The 17,860-nt window shown below is 35.2% G+C and overlaps 1 protein-coding gene across 1 annotated transcript in view; it reads left to right on the top strand.

Moving 5' to 3' along the window:
* The window catches only part of LOC111050585, a 106,188-nt gene that overhangs the window by 80,634 nt on the left and 7,694 nt on the right, over positions 1-17,860 (top strand). Inside the window, exons 4-9 of the mRNA XM_039420051.1 lie at positions 10,420-10,719; positions 12,778-12,906; positions 13,954-14,068; positions 15,707-16,005; positions 16,660-16,919; positions 17,640-17,790. Coding sequence (XP_039275985.1) covers positions 10,420-10,719; positions 12,778-12,906; positions 13,954-14,068; positions 15,707-16,005; positions 16,660-16,919; positions 17,640-17,790 — 1,254 coding nt within the window. The remainder of the gene's footprint in view (positions 1-10,419; positions 10,720-12,777; positions 12,907-13,953; positions 14,069-15,706; positions 16,006-16,659; positions 16,920-17,639; positions 17,791-17,860) is intronic.

Here is a 17,860-nt window from a genome sequence, read left to right as displayed (position 1 = left end):
GTAGATTTGATAGAAATCTCATCATTTTTAAGTACTAACAGCTTGAGATGTAGAAGGGAACTAGAAGAATAAGTTGAATAAGAAGGAGGAGGAAGAGAAGAAGAAGAAGAAGAAGAAGAAGAAGAAGAAGAAGTAAATTAAAAACAGCACGAAGAAAAAGAAAAATCCACAATTCGCAATTGAAGAGTCTGGAAGGCAGACTTGACATTCTCTTGATGTACAGCTCGAGAATCAATAAATTGATGACCAGCTCTTGCACTTCAAATAGTCTAGTGAGCTCTGATAGCACTAAATAGCTCTTAGCACGAGCTACAGAGAAAAACAAACACAAAACGATAAGACTGAACAAGATTGACAACACAAATCTCATCGATAACATTACTCTCTTCTAATTGCCGCACTACATCCTCTTCAACTATAGTTAGATTCTCTTCAAACTGTCAGCTTTCATTGAATGAAAGAATTGATGTTATTGATGTGAAGTGAGTCGCACTTTAGTGCTCACATTGATTCTCGTTTCAAAGTTTGCGAGACGGAATCTCTGGAGAGATGAGAGCAAGTCAGGTTTCACTTCAAACTGTTAGCATCTGTTGAATGGGAAGTGTTATTGTTATTTATAAGAAATGCTGACAGTTCAGTGATTGGATTAGCAGGCACACAAGTCTTGTTAAATTGTCATCGCCTGGATTGGCACTATAATCGCCATAACAGGATTCATCTGACTGAACTCAGTAATGTTGTGAAGGAGCTATTTGCTACTGTCTTTCACAAATTCATGTCACAATTTGATTCTTTGTGCGGTATCCCATTATATTTTGTTAGTTCTGTATTTAAAATTTAGTTCTCATGTCTGCAATTTCTATTGAAATCTGACTAATTTGAGGCTCACGAGAGCGTGAGAGGATTTTGCATCAACAAAATTTCCAATTACAAAGTTATCTCAATAATTTATCTCACTTGAGCATTCCAAATTACTGAATTTCCACTGTTTTTTTCGAAAAATGCCTACAACTGCAACAACCTAAATCCTAAGTTTGGTAACTTAGATCGTCATCGTTTGCACAATAAATCAATCCTCATGCATTATTATGAGATGTATATTATAAATCTCGTAGTATTAGTAGTGCAAGCTACTACGACTAGGAGTTTTCCATAAAAAAGTACAGGTTTTCAAAGAATGGACGCGAAAAACAATGGTCCACCATTTTACTGACGGTTGCAAGTCTTTTATTATTTTCAAAACCTGGAAATTCGATAAGACTCGTTTGCGAAGGATGAATTGAGAAAAAATCTTCAACCAGGTTATATGAAGGAAGAGAAGCGAATAATTATGTTTTGGCGGACATTTCCTTCTTGTGCACTATATTCTTGATCTAATTCTTTTTTCTAATCTTTTGAGCAGCTTATAATAAAAGAGAGAAGCGAAACGAATTCATCCAGGAACTGTCAGGATGGAGACCTCGATACCCTTTTGTACTTGGTCATTGTCTGGTGTCTTCAATAGATGCTCACATTCACCTAAAACTGTCAGCATTTATTCAGGATAACATTGGTGCTTCCCATTAAGACAATGCTGACTGATCTCACTACATAGATGGACGAATCCAGCAGCTCATTTCATGCAATGCTAATCAAAGTGCACAAAGAAGACAATAAGGAATATTATGTTGAAAGAAGAACAATAAAATGTAGTCTGATTGAAAAAGTAGACTCGTTGTATGGAATGGGATTAGAGAAACAATACAAAGCTATTCAAAATGTATTGCCTTGAAGAAATTATGGATGAATCAATCTTTACAAGATATTCTTATCAAAATCAAATAAAATTTTCTTGCCATACAAATGAATTAAATGTGATATAGGAGGTACTTAGAATTTGTACTTATAACTAGACAGAACATTCTTGTATTTTTTATCATCATTTAGCGTTATCAGCAAAACCTTAGTATGATTGCTGGTAACGATCACAGGTTAAGGTGGTTGTGGATTGTACTATTTAATTTAATTTGGACTCACTTCCCAAGAGTTTCCACTTTGAGTTTTTTTCCAAACTGTATATCCAATCCATCACCTTGAGAGTATCATCTTCGGTCACCTTGCCTTTGTAAATTGTGAACTTTATAATATCTTTGTGAATTTTATTACGAGACATCGATCCAGTGTTTCAGAAATTCGATTTTGCTGCTTTGAACCCCCGCAGCCGACTTAATAGCTTAAATAAAGCTCTGAGCTCGCACACGCGCTACAATTTCACGCACAAACTCTCTTCTTACGACTATCATTATCCTTCCATTTATATTGGACAAACTTGCCGCTTTTTGCCTAATATCCCTATACGAATTTCGATACGGACAATTTCTTTACACCCTTTTTCGTCCATCCACTCATTTCCTTCCTTTTCTATCGTATTTCCTGTCCTCTCTCTTTTCTCCAATCTGTGTGATTAGATTGCATCACAGTATGATTTCAGTTATCGCTTTCAAAATTCAATCAAACCACCATTCTGTTCAATTGACGAAGAATATTCTCGGATATTGTGTATAGGTCGTACGTATTTTCGTACCTTTTGTAACATTATCTTTCCTATTGAATTCTAAGCTTGGGATTCAAATTGAGAATCGTCACTCAAATATTGGAGATTATCATTGTTCGATAGAAATTGGAGAAGAATCATTGTGTAGGCAGCTGGAAATACAATAGTTATTGTTTAGTATAAGATATTCTCTCGGAAATGGTAGTGAAACATAATATGGTAAAAATATTTCGATTTTTGAGTTGGCTGTGATAAGAGGGTTAGCGGAATGTTTTCCCAGTACAATTGAAGTCTTTCCATTGTGATAGGAAATTGTAATAAGTATTATTTCAAAACAACTGTCAAGTTTCACTGTAGATGAAATATATCATTCATGATAACAATCAAATACTTTGAAACATAATTAATGAAGAATACTAATACACGTACAGAATATATTATAATTTTGCATTTTTCAATTCAATTTCAATTTCAATTTTTCAATTTATTAAATTTCAATTTATTTATTATTTATTAAAAATTTATTAATTTATTGTAGACATTTTAAAAACAGGAGGATTACTTCCACCATTCATTTACAATTTTATTTTACTTTCCCATTCTTGTATGTATAGAGTTGTTTCTCTCAATTTTTCGAGTTAAAAGACCAATTTCAAATTATTTTTCCTGTATGAGAATAAAAGCTCAAACTAAAAATCAACACAAGAGTTAAAAACAACTCAACAGTGTATTCTGACCTTTTCTAAGCGAACGATTCACTAAACGTCTCATGCAGAAAGTTCAACAGTTCTTATTTTGTTTTTCCTCTTCCTTCTCCTCTTCTTTTTGTTCTTCTTCTTTCCTTGCGCTTTCCTCCTCTCATGCACCGTTCTCTTCACCAGGTGTTCTCACTCAACCTTTGCGCGTTTACACGCGTGCGTGCTTTGCAAATCACGTCGAGCGAAAGAGAAAAACTCAGTAAGAGAGAGAGAGAGATAGAGATAGGTAGAGAAGAAGGGAGTGAGTGAGATAATAAAGAAATTTATTTAGTATATAAAATATACTATAAATTATTATATAGTTCGACTTGTGAGTAAGCTTCTGATTAAAATATGACGCAGCAGGTCTGAAAAAAGTGACTGCTTGTTCATTAATCGTTCCTATAATATTGATTTAATCAATATATAACCTATAAACTTGTGTAAATGGGAAATATATGACATTTGTTAATACGGCAAGGCTCTCTCTGCCGATAAAAGCCATATCGATTCCAGAATAAATTTTTGATAAAATTCTCACTTTTCTCAACACTCATTGGCAGTCGACATGACAGCAAAATCGCTACTCTCCCATTGGTTAATTTTGTGATTGCGGTTGAACTCATATTAGCTGTTGTCAATACGATGGAATCTTTTCGCTCTCATTCCTCAGCTTTTGATTGGTTAAATTCTATTACAGTTTCCCTAAGAACAATATCTCACTACATTTTTAATTTTATTAAACATTTTTATAGGTTCACGTCATTACGTCGAAATGACTGCTTTTTCATTGGTTATCAGGGATGGTCATCCATTATTCCACTGAACATTAACTTCTGTTTCCAAATTACATCGATCTCTCCTGTACTAGAGAGTTTGATAAAATATTCAAGAAAACACGGCACGATGTAGCAAGCACGAAGTCCTAAAAGGTCTAGTAGCATCGTGATAGAATAAAGTTAGTGATGTTAAAATAAGTAGAAAACGAAAACTTGTAGCTGATTTCCCGCGTCCCGAAACCCAAGGGCAGTTGAAGGGCAAATTGCGCGGTTAACTTTTTCAACCTTGAAACTATCCAGTCCGGCCAGGTTAGCCCTTGAGGATTGGAGATGTAATTAGAAAAAGAAAAATCAAAGTACAATAAACCCGTTCCAGATTTCCCGCGCTAACTCTTAAACAAGGGCGGTTGAAGGGTGTATTTGGCGGGAAAATGGGCATGTACTGTTCCACGAGAGAAATCTCACTGAGGTGAGCTCGTAAATCTTGATTGGCTACAGCGGAAGAAGAACAAGAAGAAGGAGAAGAAAGATATGGAAGAAACTGATTGAGTGGGTTATGGAAAGTTGCTGAGAGAATAGGAGATAGAAAGATGCCGAAGTATGAGGAGGAGGCTGAGAAGATGAAGAGGTGCTGGAGGAGAAGGAGGAATATGTTTTTAATTAAAGTACAGAAGAAGAGAGGTAGGCCTAAGGATAGATGAAATTAGATGTTGATGGGTTTTGCAAGGCTGTATCCTCTCAAGCTGATTCCCCACATAACACGTGACTGAGAAATGAAAAATGCTACACGAAAAATCACAAAATACTACTAACATCTTATTAATAAGAAATTATTTAATAAGGAATAGAATGATATTGAAGAAGAAGAACATTCTTAGAGATACCAAAACAGAGAGAAAATTTCATACAAATGTAAAAAAGTAGAGAAAGAGAGAGTGATTGATTGATTGAGTACTTTATTTATGTAGAATATATACTGGCTTTTACACTTATACAATAGCTTACAATACAGCAAAACTATAGATGAATTTACATAATATAGACTAAGAAAATAGTTATTGAACTGTATATGATATGAAAAAAGCAATTTGTAATAATTTGTAATGCAAATTGGCGGAGCTTTTGGACATATCAATGTCCATTCTTCGAAAAGATTATTAAAAATATCCTTCCCCATCAACTCTCTACCAAAAATAGAGAGAAAGAGAGATAGAGAATGATGTGTGAAGGTACAGGAGAAGAGAGAGAACGATGTAAGGAGAGAAAAAGTATTGAGAAGAATAAGCGACAGGGGACAACCTTGAAAACGATTATAAAATAATGAAGTCCAAAGTTAAAAAAGAAAATAGAGTAAAGTGGAGGTTGTGTTTTGAGAGGAAGAGTACAGAAGGTGAGAGAGAGAGAGAGAGAGAGAACGTGTGTGTGACAGAGACAAGTAACATTGATGAAGACTGAAAAGGCAAAGAGGAAAGAGATAGTGAAATTTTAAGGTGTGAGTGGGAAAGTAGTACTGACTGATAGTGCTGTAGAGTGAACAGTGAAGTTGTACATGGGAGTAAAAAGACAAAAAAGAGTAGTATAAGTTGTAGTAGATGCTGATGCAGATGATGCTGGAGAAGAATAAGAAGATGCGGTAGTAGAAGTAGTGGATGCAGTAAAAGAAGAAGAGGAACAACCTGAAGAAGTAGAAGTTGAGGACTTGCGGTCTGCAATCTCAGCCACGACAAGCCAGCAAGTTTGTTGTCAGATTCAAGATGGCCGCCAGAAGTGATTGTCCTCTTGTTCTTTCTCTCAACCTCTCATTTCTCTCTCCTGTTTCTCGTCCATTCTGTCTCTCTTTGGCGTGACTGTCGCGGCAATGGCTAAACTCTGTAGTATACTCTGTAGACCGCGACGAATCAATCAATTTCTGATCGTGGCAGATGATGAACAAGAGGAAGAAGAAGAAGATGAAGAAGAGGGTGGAGGATAAAAAGAGAAACAAGGAGGAGAAGTAAGAAGAATAGTTGAATGACAGGATTCGTAGAAGTAAACAGTCATTCAACCGATTTTTCATTCTTACAGTAATCCTACAACCAAAATGTTTTTTTTTAATTACTTTTGTCTGAATTATCTAGAAAATGATTTTGATCTTATGATTCCTTCTAAAATTAAACTGCAAAGAAGGGAGCTCTAGTTGGAAGAGTTTCTGCTTCTGCTTGAGACCAGCTCATAATTGTCAGATTTGGTTGATGTTATCCTGTTATTTATAGGAAATGCTGATTGTTTAAGATGAATCATATACGGTACAAACGTCATACACATAAAAACTGTAGGTAGCCTACTAAAATTTTACCGTTCATAATCATCATCATCCCTCTCATTATCCATGCACAATTTAAGGTTCCTCTTTATAGGCATAATCCTAAATGCAGAGTGAAAGAAATTGAACTATTGATGGTTAATAATTATTCAGAATTAGAATCAAGGGATCAATTAGGAGAAGAGTTGATAGAAAATACGTTAATTCTAAGGTTATGTGAAGAAGATTACATACCAGGCGAAAATACATATAGTAAAAGAGATGGAAACTACAACAGGGTAAAGGATAACCATGTGAAGATGACAGATAATAGTAAATGATGAGAAAAAGGAAGGAAACGAAGAAGCAAAAGATAAAAACAAAGGTTTTGGATAAATTTTAGAGATGAAGAAGAGTCTCTCGAAAAAACGCCTTACGTCTCAAAATACTCCAAAAGTGATATTATAATAGTGTCAAAAATCTGCTATCCATCATGAGTCATCAATATTCACTGTCCCACTTGGATGAACACGTCTATCGTCCAGCAGATGGCCTGTCACTATCTCTCTCACTCCCTTGAGAGGTGTCAGCTTTAATTATACACTTCGGAAAAAACTAGGATAAACATGCCAGACTATGTTTAATCCTTATGAACATTTATGACAACATAATTTCTGTTACATGTTTACAAACGTGTCATGTGAATTAGGTTCTTTTTTATAATGTAAACACGGAACAACTGAGTTTTTGTGAACCTGATAAGTGCTACAATGTGTTGTGAGTTGTGTGCTCCGAAAAACAGTTTTTTTTAATAGTGAACCATACCATAATAGAGTAGATAGATATACATAGAGTATTTGATAAAATTATTAATTTGTCTCTGATTATACTAACAGCTCTAGCTTGCTGCTTTGCTTTGCCCACTATAATAACAATCAACTATTGAGATTAATATAGTGAACCGAACGGAAATAGTTCTATGTAAATTGGAACAGTTGAGTGCAAAGTTGCCAAATAAGAGTTGATCAACGTTTTCCTGATCATAAATAAAAATTGATATTTTTATAATACAACTAACGAATTAACAATGTCTATTGATGTGGGGTGGTGAGGGGGGACTCATCTATTTGCGGTCAACTATAATAGTTCAGATGGATAGAGCAATAGTTCTGAATAAACAAGATTGAGTGTAGAATAGAGATAATATTGATGGGAACTTTACTTATCTCTTTTAAATAATAATTTAAACTTTGTCATTGGTATTAGAACAAATTTTGTAACAAACTTTTGGATTCACTATTTGTTGGAAGTTGAATCACTGTTATCAAGAAGCGATATTCCAGCTTTGATTCACTGGTAGCGGTTGAATCATTGATGTGATTCAATAGTATTTCCCGCACCGTTCATGGTGAGAATCATATAAAACTGTCAGCATTTCTTATAGATAACATCAATACGTCCCATTCAGTAAATGCTGACAGATTTTCACTACAGTTATATAAACAAGAGCGTGACCACTTTAAAGTGAAGACCTCCAAACTTCGGCACGAATAAACTTTCAAAGTTATTACCATTTTTAATACCAAATTTCGATTTCGTAGAAGCACTCGTGATCCTCTGTATCTCGACCATTCAAATCCATTTGCCTACTTTTAATGGACAATTTTAGTTTTTTCCCTCTAAAATAGATGTTTTTATCGGCTTGTGGGAGGTAGTGAGTGATTCATGTTTGTAGTCCGATCAACAGGAAATTCCCCACGTTCTTGCAATGCCTCACTTCTCTCTTCTAAGAAGATTGCGGAAGAAGGAGAAGAAGTACAAGAATATGAAATTGATGACGCTGATGATAATTGAACGAAGAAGAAGAAGGAGAAATAGATGAAGATTGGAAACGGATGCTGCGTTAGGCCCTGTGGCCATCATGAACGCGTGCTTCCATGGCCGTGAGATCGCCTGATTCTCAAAATCACAATTTCGGCTGTTTGCCTTTTCATCGGAAAGTGATTTTCATATTTTTCAACTACGATTACGAAATTCGTGTAATTCATTTGCATATTCCAATAGGCAGATTGAGTATTTCAAGTGTTTTAAATGTAAAGTTCGTGGGTTGAAGTGATATGGATATTTCGTCTCAGAAGTCTTCGACAGTAATTTGGCTTCAATCAGCTCAGGCTCAGATTGAATTTTGTTTAGCTTGTACTCTGTTATGATTTGTTATATACAGTATTTCATTATGCGAATCACACTTAGTAGGTCTAGATCGCAAGGTAATGCATATTACCTCAATTAATTTTAGTCTATATTGTTTTCTTCTTTTTCTTCAATCTTTCTCCTCCCTCTCCTCCTCCTCATCCTTCTTCTCCTCCACCTCCACCATCACCATTTTCCACTTCCTTTAGATAAAAATCACCACTCAAAGACAGACATAAGCTGGAACAATAATGACAGTACAGAGACAGTAGTCTGTAGTGAGAGGTTCACTGTAAACTGTCAGCACACACCCTAGACACTGGCACTAGGCACTGGCTTCCCTTCTAACCAAGTGAATCTCACTTTAGTGTAGTGTAGTGTAGTGAGTACTCTCTCACACTGTATAGGTCTAATTTGGTTGGCTAAAAAGTTTTTCTTCTCCAAATTAGAGCAGCCTATTATGGTTAGTTTTTAATAGCCGGCGGAGGTTGAGGTAAGGTGAAGGAGGTTAGTGCCACTAAAGAGAAAAAGAAAAGAAGAAGTAGGAGGAGGAGGAAGAGAGGAAGATGTTGATGAAGAAAAATGAAGGAGCAGAATTGGAAACAAAAGCGGTGGTACCTCGTGTGACCGGAAGAAGCGAAGATTATGGTGGAGAAGTCTATGTGTGTGAATTTCCCAAGCAATTAGAACAGCCAGTGTCATGGAACTAAAAACTGGTAGATAGCCCTGTATGGTACGTTGGTACCCCAAGTAGTGGAGACTCACTAAATATTAGCTACATTTACGAAACACTATTGTACACGTTTGTATTACATGGTACCCGGTCTCATCATTACTGAGAACAGTGTAGAAGCATCACTCATTCATTCACATGAATAACTTATTTCGGTGGATTATTTCATTCAGACAATATTCTCATCAGTCACCATAGAGTGCATAGAGAACCATGCATTCATTCACTTGAAAAATTCTTTGGTGGATTATGTCATTCACTATATCCAAAGTTAGAAAGTTGAGAGTAGAAATGTAATACTACTGTACTAATTGCTTACCCCTGATGGCCCATTGCATGTGGTGAAAATGCCTACAATGAATTGCTTTGTATACAGTTTTAATGGAATAATTGGATGAATTCCATTTATATTATTTTTTTCTACTGCTAGTTATTCATATCATAACGATATTTTCAAAATGTTATTAAATAACTCCTTGCAATTTTCTGTATACTAGTGAATCTCATATTTTATAAATAATCGAGTAATAATAAACTTGAATATTGTAGAATATTATGTTGTTTGTCACAACCACTTTCACTTTTTAATGAAATAAGATGTATAAACCTCATCTCCGTCTCCTCTCCTAACTTTTGTCTTAACTGAATACCGTATCCGGATTAATTGATAACAATTCACAAATTGTTCTATCAATAGTTTTCAGTTTCTATATACATAAATGTGGAGCTGACCACTGACGATCGTTCCAACACTCCACCCAGAATGTCCTGCGATTGGCTGAGAATCAGCTATTGGTGAGAATCAGCCGATCGGGTGTCATTAGACATTCTGATTGAGCACCCAAATTCAGTTACAAATTGACTGGATGTCATTCCGGTATTGACTTGATTCTTACCAATAGCTGATTCTCAGCCATACGTAGGACAAACTAGGTGGTGTATTGGCTTGTTGGAAGTGACTTGATACGACAAAACACCTTCACCCCTCACTGCCACTCAGAATGTATCTCTATAAAATATTGTCAGTTGACTTTTAGGGTCTATGTATTTTTGTATATAAATACTCACGACAATAAAGAATGAATTGTATTAAATTGTGATACTGTATTTTTCATGGATTATACTTCTTCATTTCATATGGATGTTATTTGATTTGTGTGTTTTAGGAGCTGTTCGCGCAACTGCAGTTCAGCCATGAGAGCGCCCTGCCGCCGGACGCGCTGCGCCGAGCACTCGCCGAGTCGTTCCTGGACGAGCAGCGCTTCCAGCTCGGCCTCATGGACGACGCGGCAGAGTGCTTCGAGAACATCCTCACCAGGATCCACCTGCACCTGGCCTCCGCCCAACAGGAGGACATGTGCAGTGCGCCCCACTGCATCCCCCACCAGAAGTTCGCCATGACTCTCGTCGAGCAGAGTGTGTGTGGCGCGTGTGGGGCCACCTCGGAGCCGTTGCCATTCACACAGGTACATTCAGTCTAAACTCAAATTTTGTGTCCAGCAAGTGTGCAAAGCGCCCATGTTTGCAAAAGGGAAATTTGGCTCTTGCACAATGTTTGTGTACAACAAACATAGAAAAGTGCACTTGAGGAAAATGTCAGAGAAAATTTGAAAAATCACATTCAGAGAAAATTTCGATTTTCAAAAAATCATGCTCCATGTTCGTTTCACGTGTAGGCTTTATTATTTTCCTTGTTTTCCATGCTATAAAACAATTGATTGTAAACCAGTATATTGTGATTTCTATAAAAATAAGCTTTGGGGGAATGAATTATTTTCTGTTTTAATTAAATATAATATAATATTATAATGCGAAATTTCCAGTTAATCTGTGTTAATTTGTAGTTACAGCTGTGATAAGTTCTAAATAATGTGTTTGTCTTTTCGGTCTCGAAATTTTATAGTTTTTTCAAAGTTTGGAATTTTCTAATTAATTGTGATTGATTTAATTAAATTTTGAAGTATTTTCAATTTGAAAATAATTTTTGTGTGTTTTGAATTGTAAATTGAGTGTGTAATAGGAGAATGAGTGACACATAGCCTAACTACATTTGGACTGTTGCATAAATTAGAATTGGAACCGTTTTGGGCGTAAGCCTGTGGTACTCTTCTGAAAGTTGTGTAATTCTGAATGATTGAATAAATAAAATAAATAAATAAACATGACACAGAATGTTTCTCACCACTCCCCCTGATATTCAGTAATAATCATAATTTTAATATACTGATGTAAAGTAGTTTTGTCAATTTTATAGGTTATGACTTACATTTTGTTCGATACTGTCCCTATTTTATTTTAATTTTTAGGTGGACAATAAGATACATTCATGTACCAGAAATTCATTTTTTTAATTTGACGGACACTTGAGCACTGATTGCTCAATTAATCAATGCTTCCTTCCAGTACTATGTATAAGATGTACTTATTGATTTCAGAGTTTAAAATGAGACACCTATTACTGTGTTCCACTATTATCTGTCTTTATAATAATTGATGAACACTGTATACTTCTACAAAACTAGTTCACAAACATCCATTAGCCCTACAATTCTGAAAATCACTGCACCTTGTATGGTTTATAATCTCCATCATAGATGTGTAGTCATGTAGCCTGGGAAAACCGTTGAGATTTTATATCACAGGTGACTATCGTTAAGAGTTTTACTATGAGAAGAAACGTTTGAGTAACTATTGAGAATCATTTGAAATTTCAGTGATTCTGTTTGGGCAGGTGAAATTGTGAGGCAAAAAGCATGCTGGATGAATAGCCGGCCAGGATTTACGGCTGAATGGTCTTTTGTACCTGTTTGCCACCCTCTACGCCATTTTTCTCCCCTGACAGCGGCTTTTCTATAGGAAGTTTGCTTTCTCACCTGAATCTTCATCCCCATTTGGCCGGTCTCTTCACCTTGCCTGCTTGAAACAATCGGGTTACTGATATGGGAACAATCGGACTGAATTAATTTTTCATTATGTCCTAGCCCATGTGGAAATTGAGTTGTGCTCTAAGTAAATAGTACTAAACGTATTGATGTCTTCAAATTCTATTTAGAATGAAATAATTAAATTGTTATCATTTGAATTCTTGGAATAAATACGAAATATATGATATGACTAATGATACAAAATTTCGTCCCTTCTTCAAATAAGTGAACTATACCTTCTTCACAAAATAAATAATTACACTGCTTTTAACGTTGTTAGGACTTGTACTAGTTTGAGAACCACCTAATGAAGCTATTTATTTTAAGTAATACTCCCTGCTCTGTTGACTATTGCTATCTTATTTTAGTATTTCTATTCTATTTATAAAATTATAATTCTATGGATAACCAAAATTGGTACTTATTCATGAATAGAGACACTTGAATTCAATTTAAAAATAATAGTGTGAAAATTGAACAGGTAATATTTAATAATTGAATCCGAGCAAACAAGGAATAATAATTTTAAGGCTATATCACAGCTATTGTGAATTCACTCAATAATTATCATAAATTTTGAATTTAATTAATTTTTTGCAGATGGTGCACTATGTCTCGGCCTCAGCGCTCACATCTCAAGCCAAGCAGGGAGCGTCGTGTGCCTCCCCTGACTTGTTCGGCCAATTGCTCAAGAAAGCTGGAGGAATGGGTGACATCAGAGATTGTCCCGTGAGTTGTGCTCAATAAAATATGATTAATGAAAGCTATCTAGGCTACATCCAGAAATTAAGAAAATAAAATATGGAAAAGTCAAGCTTAATTTATTGATCAAATGAGAAAATTAATCTAAAAACAACTGTAATTTATATTCTGCTGTAAGTAATATCTAATGAAATCAATAACTTCATTATTTGTATAAGTGTCCTACATATTTCTTCAGCATTGGCAAGATGAGCAGAATGATGATTGTCAAGTGGTCATCAACAGTTTATTACACTTATTTCTTCATGATTTAAAGTGATGCTACTTTTCACTCGAGATTTAATGGATTAATAAGTATTATTTCATTTCAATAATGATTAGATTAACTGAATTCTATACACTTTGCTTATCCTGGATTGAAATTCATTCAATAAATTTACTTATTATGTATTATAATAGGGCTACTTGTAATGTTAATTAATAAATAATTAAAATTATTATTATAAACTAATTTAAAAACAATTTAGTTCATAGTAGGTTCCCTTCTTTTATTGCATTTTTTCCCTCATGAAAAGGAGAAAAAAGATTTGAAAGAAGGGTACTATGAAATGATTTCTTCATTAGTCAAAAAAATCAATTTAAATTGGTACTACATACTATTTTCTATAGAGTTGCTTACAATCCGAGGTTGTTTGCCCATTTCATACCTATTAAACAGTAAGTGGAATGTTAGGGTCAGATACATTACAGAATTACACTGAAGAACTGGCAATTTTATGTCAACTAACAATTCAATTGTTTTTTCATAGATATCATCTGCTATTTTTCAAATCAGAAAATGTCTACACAATTATAATTATTATTGATGAGTTTTCTAGAATTCAATCTTAGTTTGAAGTTTGCATGTTATATCACAGACTTCTCATGTTGCCAGTCATTATATTATATATTATTTTGAAATTCTCAGTATTGGATATATTATTCATGCTATGATATAGACATTGTTGCATTGACATTATCATGCTTTTTGACAACCAATGCTTTGATTTGACTAACCATCCGCCATGTTTGTAGAGTGCCTGTGGTGCCAAAATTCAAATCCGGCGGACATTGACCAATTGGCCCGAGATCGTCTCGGTGGGCGTGGTATGGGACTCGGAGAGGCCCTCATTGGATCCATTTTTATTTAGTCTATGCTCATGATTGTGAGAATTTTATAGGAAAAATGATGGAAATAACTACATAGCTAAGCAATTTTATCCTATTGTCTTATAAAGTATTTAATAGGGTCAATTGAATTGTTTAATTATTATAGGAACTGAGCTTTATGGTGGTCTTTTGGGTCATTCTATATAATTAAATTAATATTTTATACAAATATAAGTATTAATACATTCATTTTTCTATAAATAGAAGTGCCCTTACTTTCAATTTTAGCCTGTAATACACTAATTCCGAAAATAATATTTGTTTATGTTACCGGTATCTCAAAACATCAAAAACTCACAGTTTTTTTTGAACTTCTGAACTCATCCAGAAGAAAAAATAAATGATGCCATCCACAGTATGATGCTCACTTCTACTGAGTAGAGAAGGCTTCTCATTCTTTCATGTATTCCAAATTTGCAAAACATAAGCAGCAATTCGATTAAATTTATTCTAATTTTTTTAAGTTTGGAAATCACTGGGAAAATATGGCTATGATGACACAACTCAGCTCGCTTCGATGCTAGATGATGAAAACTATTGTTCCCTATTTAATTTGTTCTGAGCCAATAATAACTGCATTACCTTCATCGTCGTACTACAGATTCAAGACTGTTCATTTTTATTCTAGACTAAATTTTCATCTAGTCCATGCTCATGATTATAAAATGATAGAAAAATGATAGAAATCACTTCATGATGAAGCAACTTTATCTTATTGTCTAAAAAAGTAGGGCTACTTGAATTGTTTAACTATTATAGGAACTGAGCTTTATGGTGGTATTTTGGGTCATTCGATATAATTAAATTAATATTCTATACAAATATATGCATTAGCATTACTACATTCATATTTGATGTTGTTCTATAAATACAGTAGAAGTGTCCTTACTTTTAATTTTAGCCTGTAATACACAACTTCTGAAATAATATTTATTAATGTTATCTCAAAACATCAAAACTTACAGTTTTTTTTGAACTTCTGAACTCATCAAGGAGAATAATAAATGATGCCATCCCAAGTATGATGCTCACTCCTACATGCAGGTTCAGAGAAGGCTTTTCAATTCTTTCTGTATTCGAAATTTGAATGAATTAGCAACAATTCGCTTGTATTATTATTATTTTTTTTAGTTTGGTAATTACTGAGAAAATATGGCTATGATGACACAACTCAGCTCGCTTCGATGCTAGATGATGAAAACTATTGTTCCCTATTTAATTTGTTCTGAGCCAATAATAACTACTTCACCTACACTTTAATTCATTCAAGACTTTGTTCATTTATTCAAGACTAAATGTTTATTCAGTATTTATGCTCATACTTGTAAAAATTGATAGAAAAATTATGGAAGTCACTCTGTAATGAAGCAATTTTATCTTATTGTTTTATAAAGTATTTTGATAGGGTTACTTGAATTGTTTGATTATTATAGGAATAACGTTTTTAAAAAGTTTAAAAAGGGTAGAAATATTCCTATAATAATTTATTTCTCCCTACAATTGTTTAGCATGACACAATATTATGTATAATATGACATGTATTATAAAACTGTATTTCTTACAATTACTTTGAAAGGTTTACCTTATTTGGTTGTTTTTCAAATATAAATTTATCTTCTCCTCACACAGGTGGTCGAAAAATGCCGCCGTGGTCGCTACCAGCCACTCCTGCTTCTCTTTGCCACACCTGAGGGCACGCCCCTCGACACAAGCTCCGCCCCCAAAGCGGTGACACGTGCCCCCAGGGCAAGCCCCGCCCCTGGCCACGCCTCACAGGGTGGAGTCAACTCGGCGCTGCTGGGAGGACGGCGGTCGCTGACTCCGAGTCCCGAGAAGCCAACGAGTCAACTGGGTGTGATGAATCAGAGGAGGGCTGTCACGCCCAATCCTGAGCAGAGTCAGGACGCTGGCAGAGCGGTGAGTCAATGATATTAATCAGCAGTTGATCATTATAACTGTTATGTAACTAAGTCTTATATGTAACATGGACTCATTATATTGCACTAGGTCACAATGCTGAGATATCAGTGTCCAAGCAAGTTTCAGGTCATTAATTCTTTTGGGGCTCATTCCACTACAGGCATCAGTAGTAAACCTGGTCTGGGACACCTAGTATGTCCGAGAATCATTGAATTTCCACTGTTGCACGTTTCTGGTGTACCAAACTGGAAAGATTACCTACTATGAATGCTTTTTATAAGTACCTGATCAAGGATAATAAAGGATACTTTTCTAATAACAAATAAGGAAGGAAGGATAACTAAGCAAAGATCGACTCCCTCTTTCGAAAGAAAGTTGAATAATTTCTACAAATTAATGTGTGGGTGGAAAAAAAAGTGTATGCATTGAGGGGTTATATTAATTTTCCTTTTGTGGAAATTGTTGCTCCCAACTACATCATCGGGTGAAAACATTTCTCTCAAATGTTGAACTTACAGTCCCTTGATTCACAAATTAACTAATCTAATAGCTTGTTGGTAATCTACAAGATTATTTGTCATATAAACAAAGTAATGTTTGTGATAAACTGTTAATATCAAATCTTAATCATGTTTATTATCTTGTCCACAGCGTCCTCTAATCACGACCAACGACTACCAGAACCTCTCTCATCTGCAAGCGGCCATGTTCGGCTCGCCAAGCAAGCAGCAGAAGTCGGGACCCCCTCCCGGCCTCACCCTGTGCTACCCTCCTCCTTCCCCCGGCCACCGAGTCGAGTTGCAGCGACGTGATTCGGGCAACTGGAGTGGCGATCGCAACAGTGCCTCTTCCTCGTCTTCCACCTCACTCGAGAACCCCTACCAGTACATCGTCGGCAAGATGCAGATGCGGTCAGTTGACATAAAGTTATAAAACCAATTGCATTGATTTCATTCTCAGACTAATTCAGACACACTCATGAAGGATAATGGGTTTATTATTTTATTGTTTGGAGGAGGCAAAATGGGGTTCTACCTGTTGCCTCCATCAATAAATAGATAAACAGTGTTCAAATCGAGCAAAGCGCTTGGATAGAAGATGATTTAATAAATTATGATCTCTCCACCCTGCACAAGTGAATACTTTTGCACGTGTATCACTCATGACAGTGGGCACCATCAAGAGTGGGGCAGAGTACTGGGACAATGTAAACCCTAAAACAATTTTCTCACTTTTCTACTGACATCCGTCAGTTATTCAAATGTAATGGAAAATTTCCCTAATGTTCAGCTTGCTTTTTTCGAGTAATATTTCCTGATGTTTCATTTTTTTAATAATTTTATTATTACAGTGTATATTTAATAGTTCATTGATTTTATGTGATTATGAGCATCAAATGAATGGAAAAATAAATTTGTTTGCTCTCTAAGCTTATTTTGGATTCCATAAACAGTCTATTATCAACAGTGGTGAAGATAGGTTGACTGAATGTGTTCTTGGTCAGGAAAAATATCACGTCGGCTTGATTTTATTTCATTATCTTCATGTATTTTCATTTCAAAAATAAAAATAGCATATATCATTTTCTCTTATAATTTTGTGATGCATAATTATTTATTTTTGTTTTGCAGCGGCATCGGTAGCGTACCCCGTAGTCCAACCAGCCTAAAATCTGGAGAGCTTTCTAGCTCCAGTGGTCACTGTGACCCCGGCTATGACTCATACTCTCTCTCCTCCAATGACAGTCTTCCTCTGCAGCAGACCCTCAAGCACAATCTCCAGGTAAACTCACACCTCCATTTTCATCCTCCATTCTCCAGTCACCAATCATAATATGGTATTATTGATATAG

The sequence above is a fragment of the Nilaparvata lugens genome, chromosome 2 (assembly GCF_014356525.2).
Source record: "Nilaparvata lugens isolate BPH chromosome 2, ASM1435652v1, whole genome shotgun sequence".
NCBI lineage: Eukaryota > Metazoa > Arthropoda > Insecta > Hemiptera > Delphacidae > Nilaparvata > Nilaparvata lugens.
Note: the sequence above shows the minus strand (reverse complement) of the source record. Positions and strands in the feature narration are given on the sequence as shown.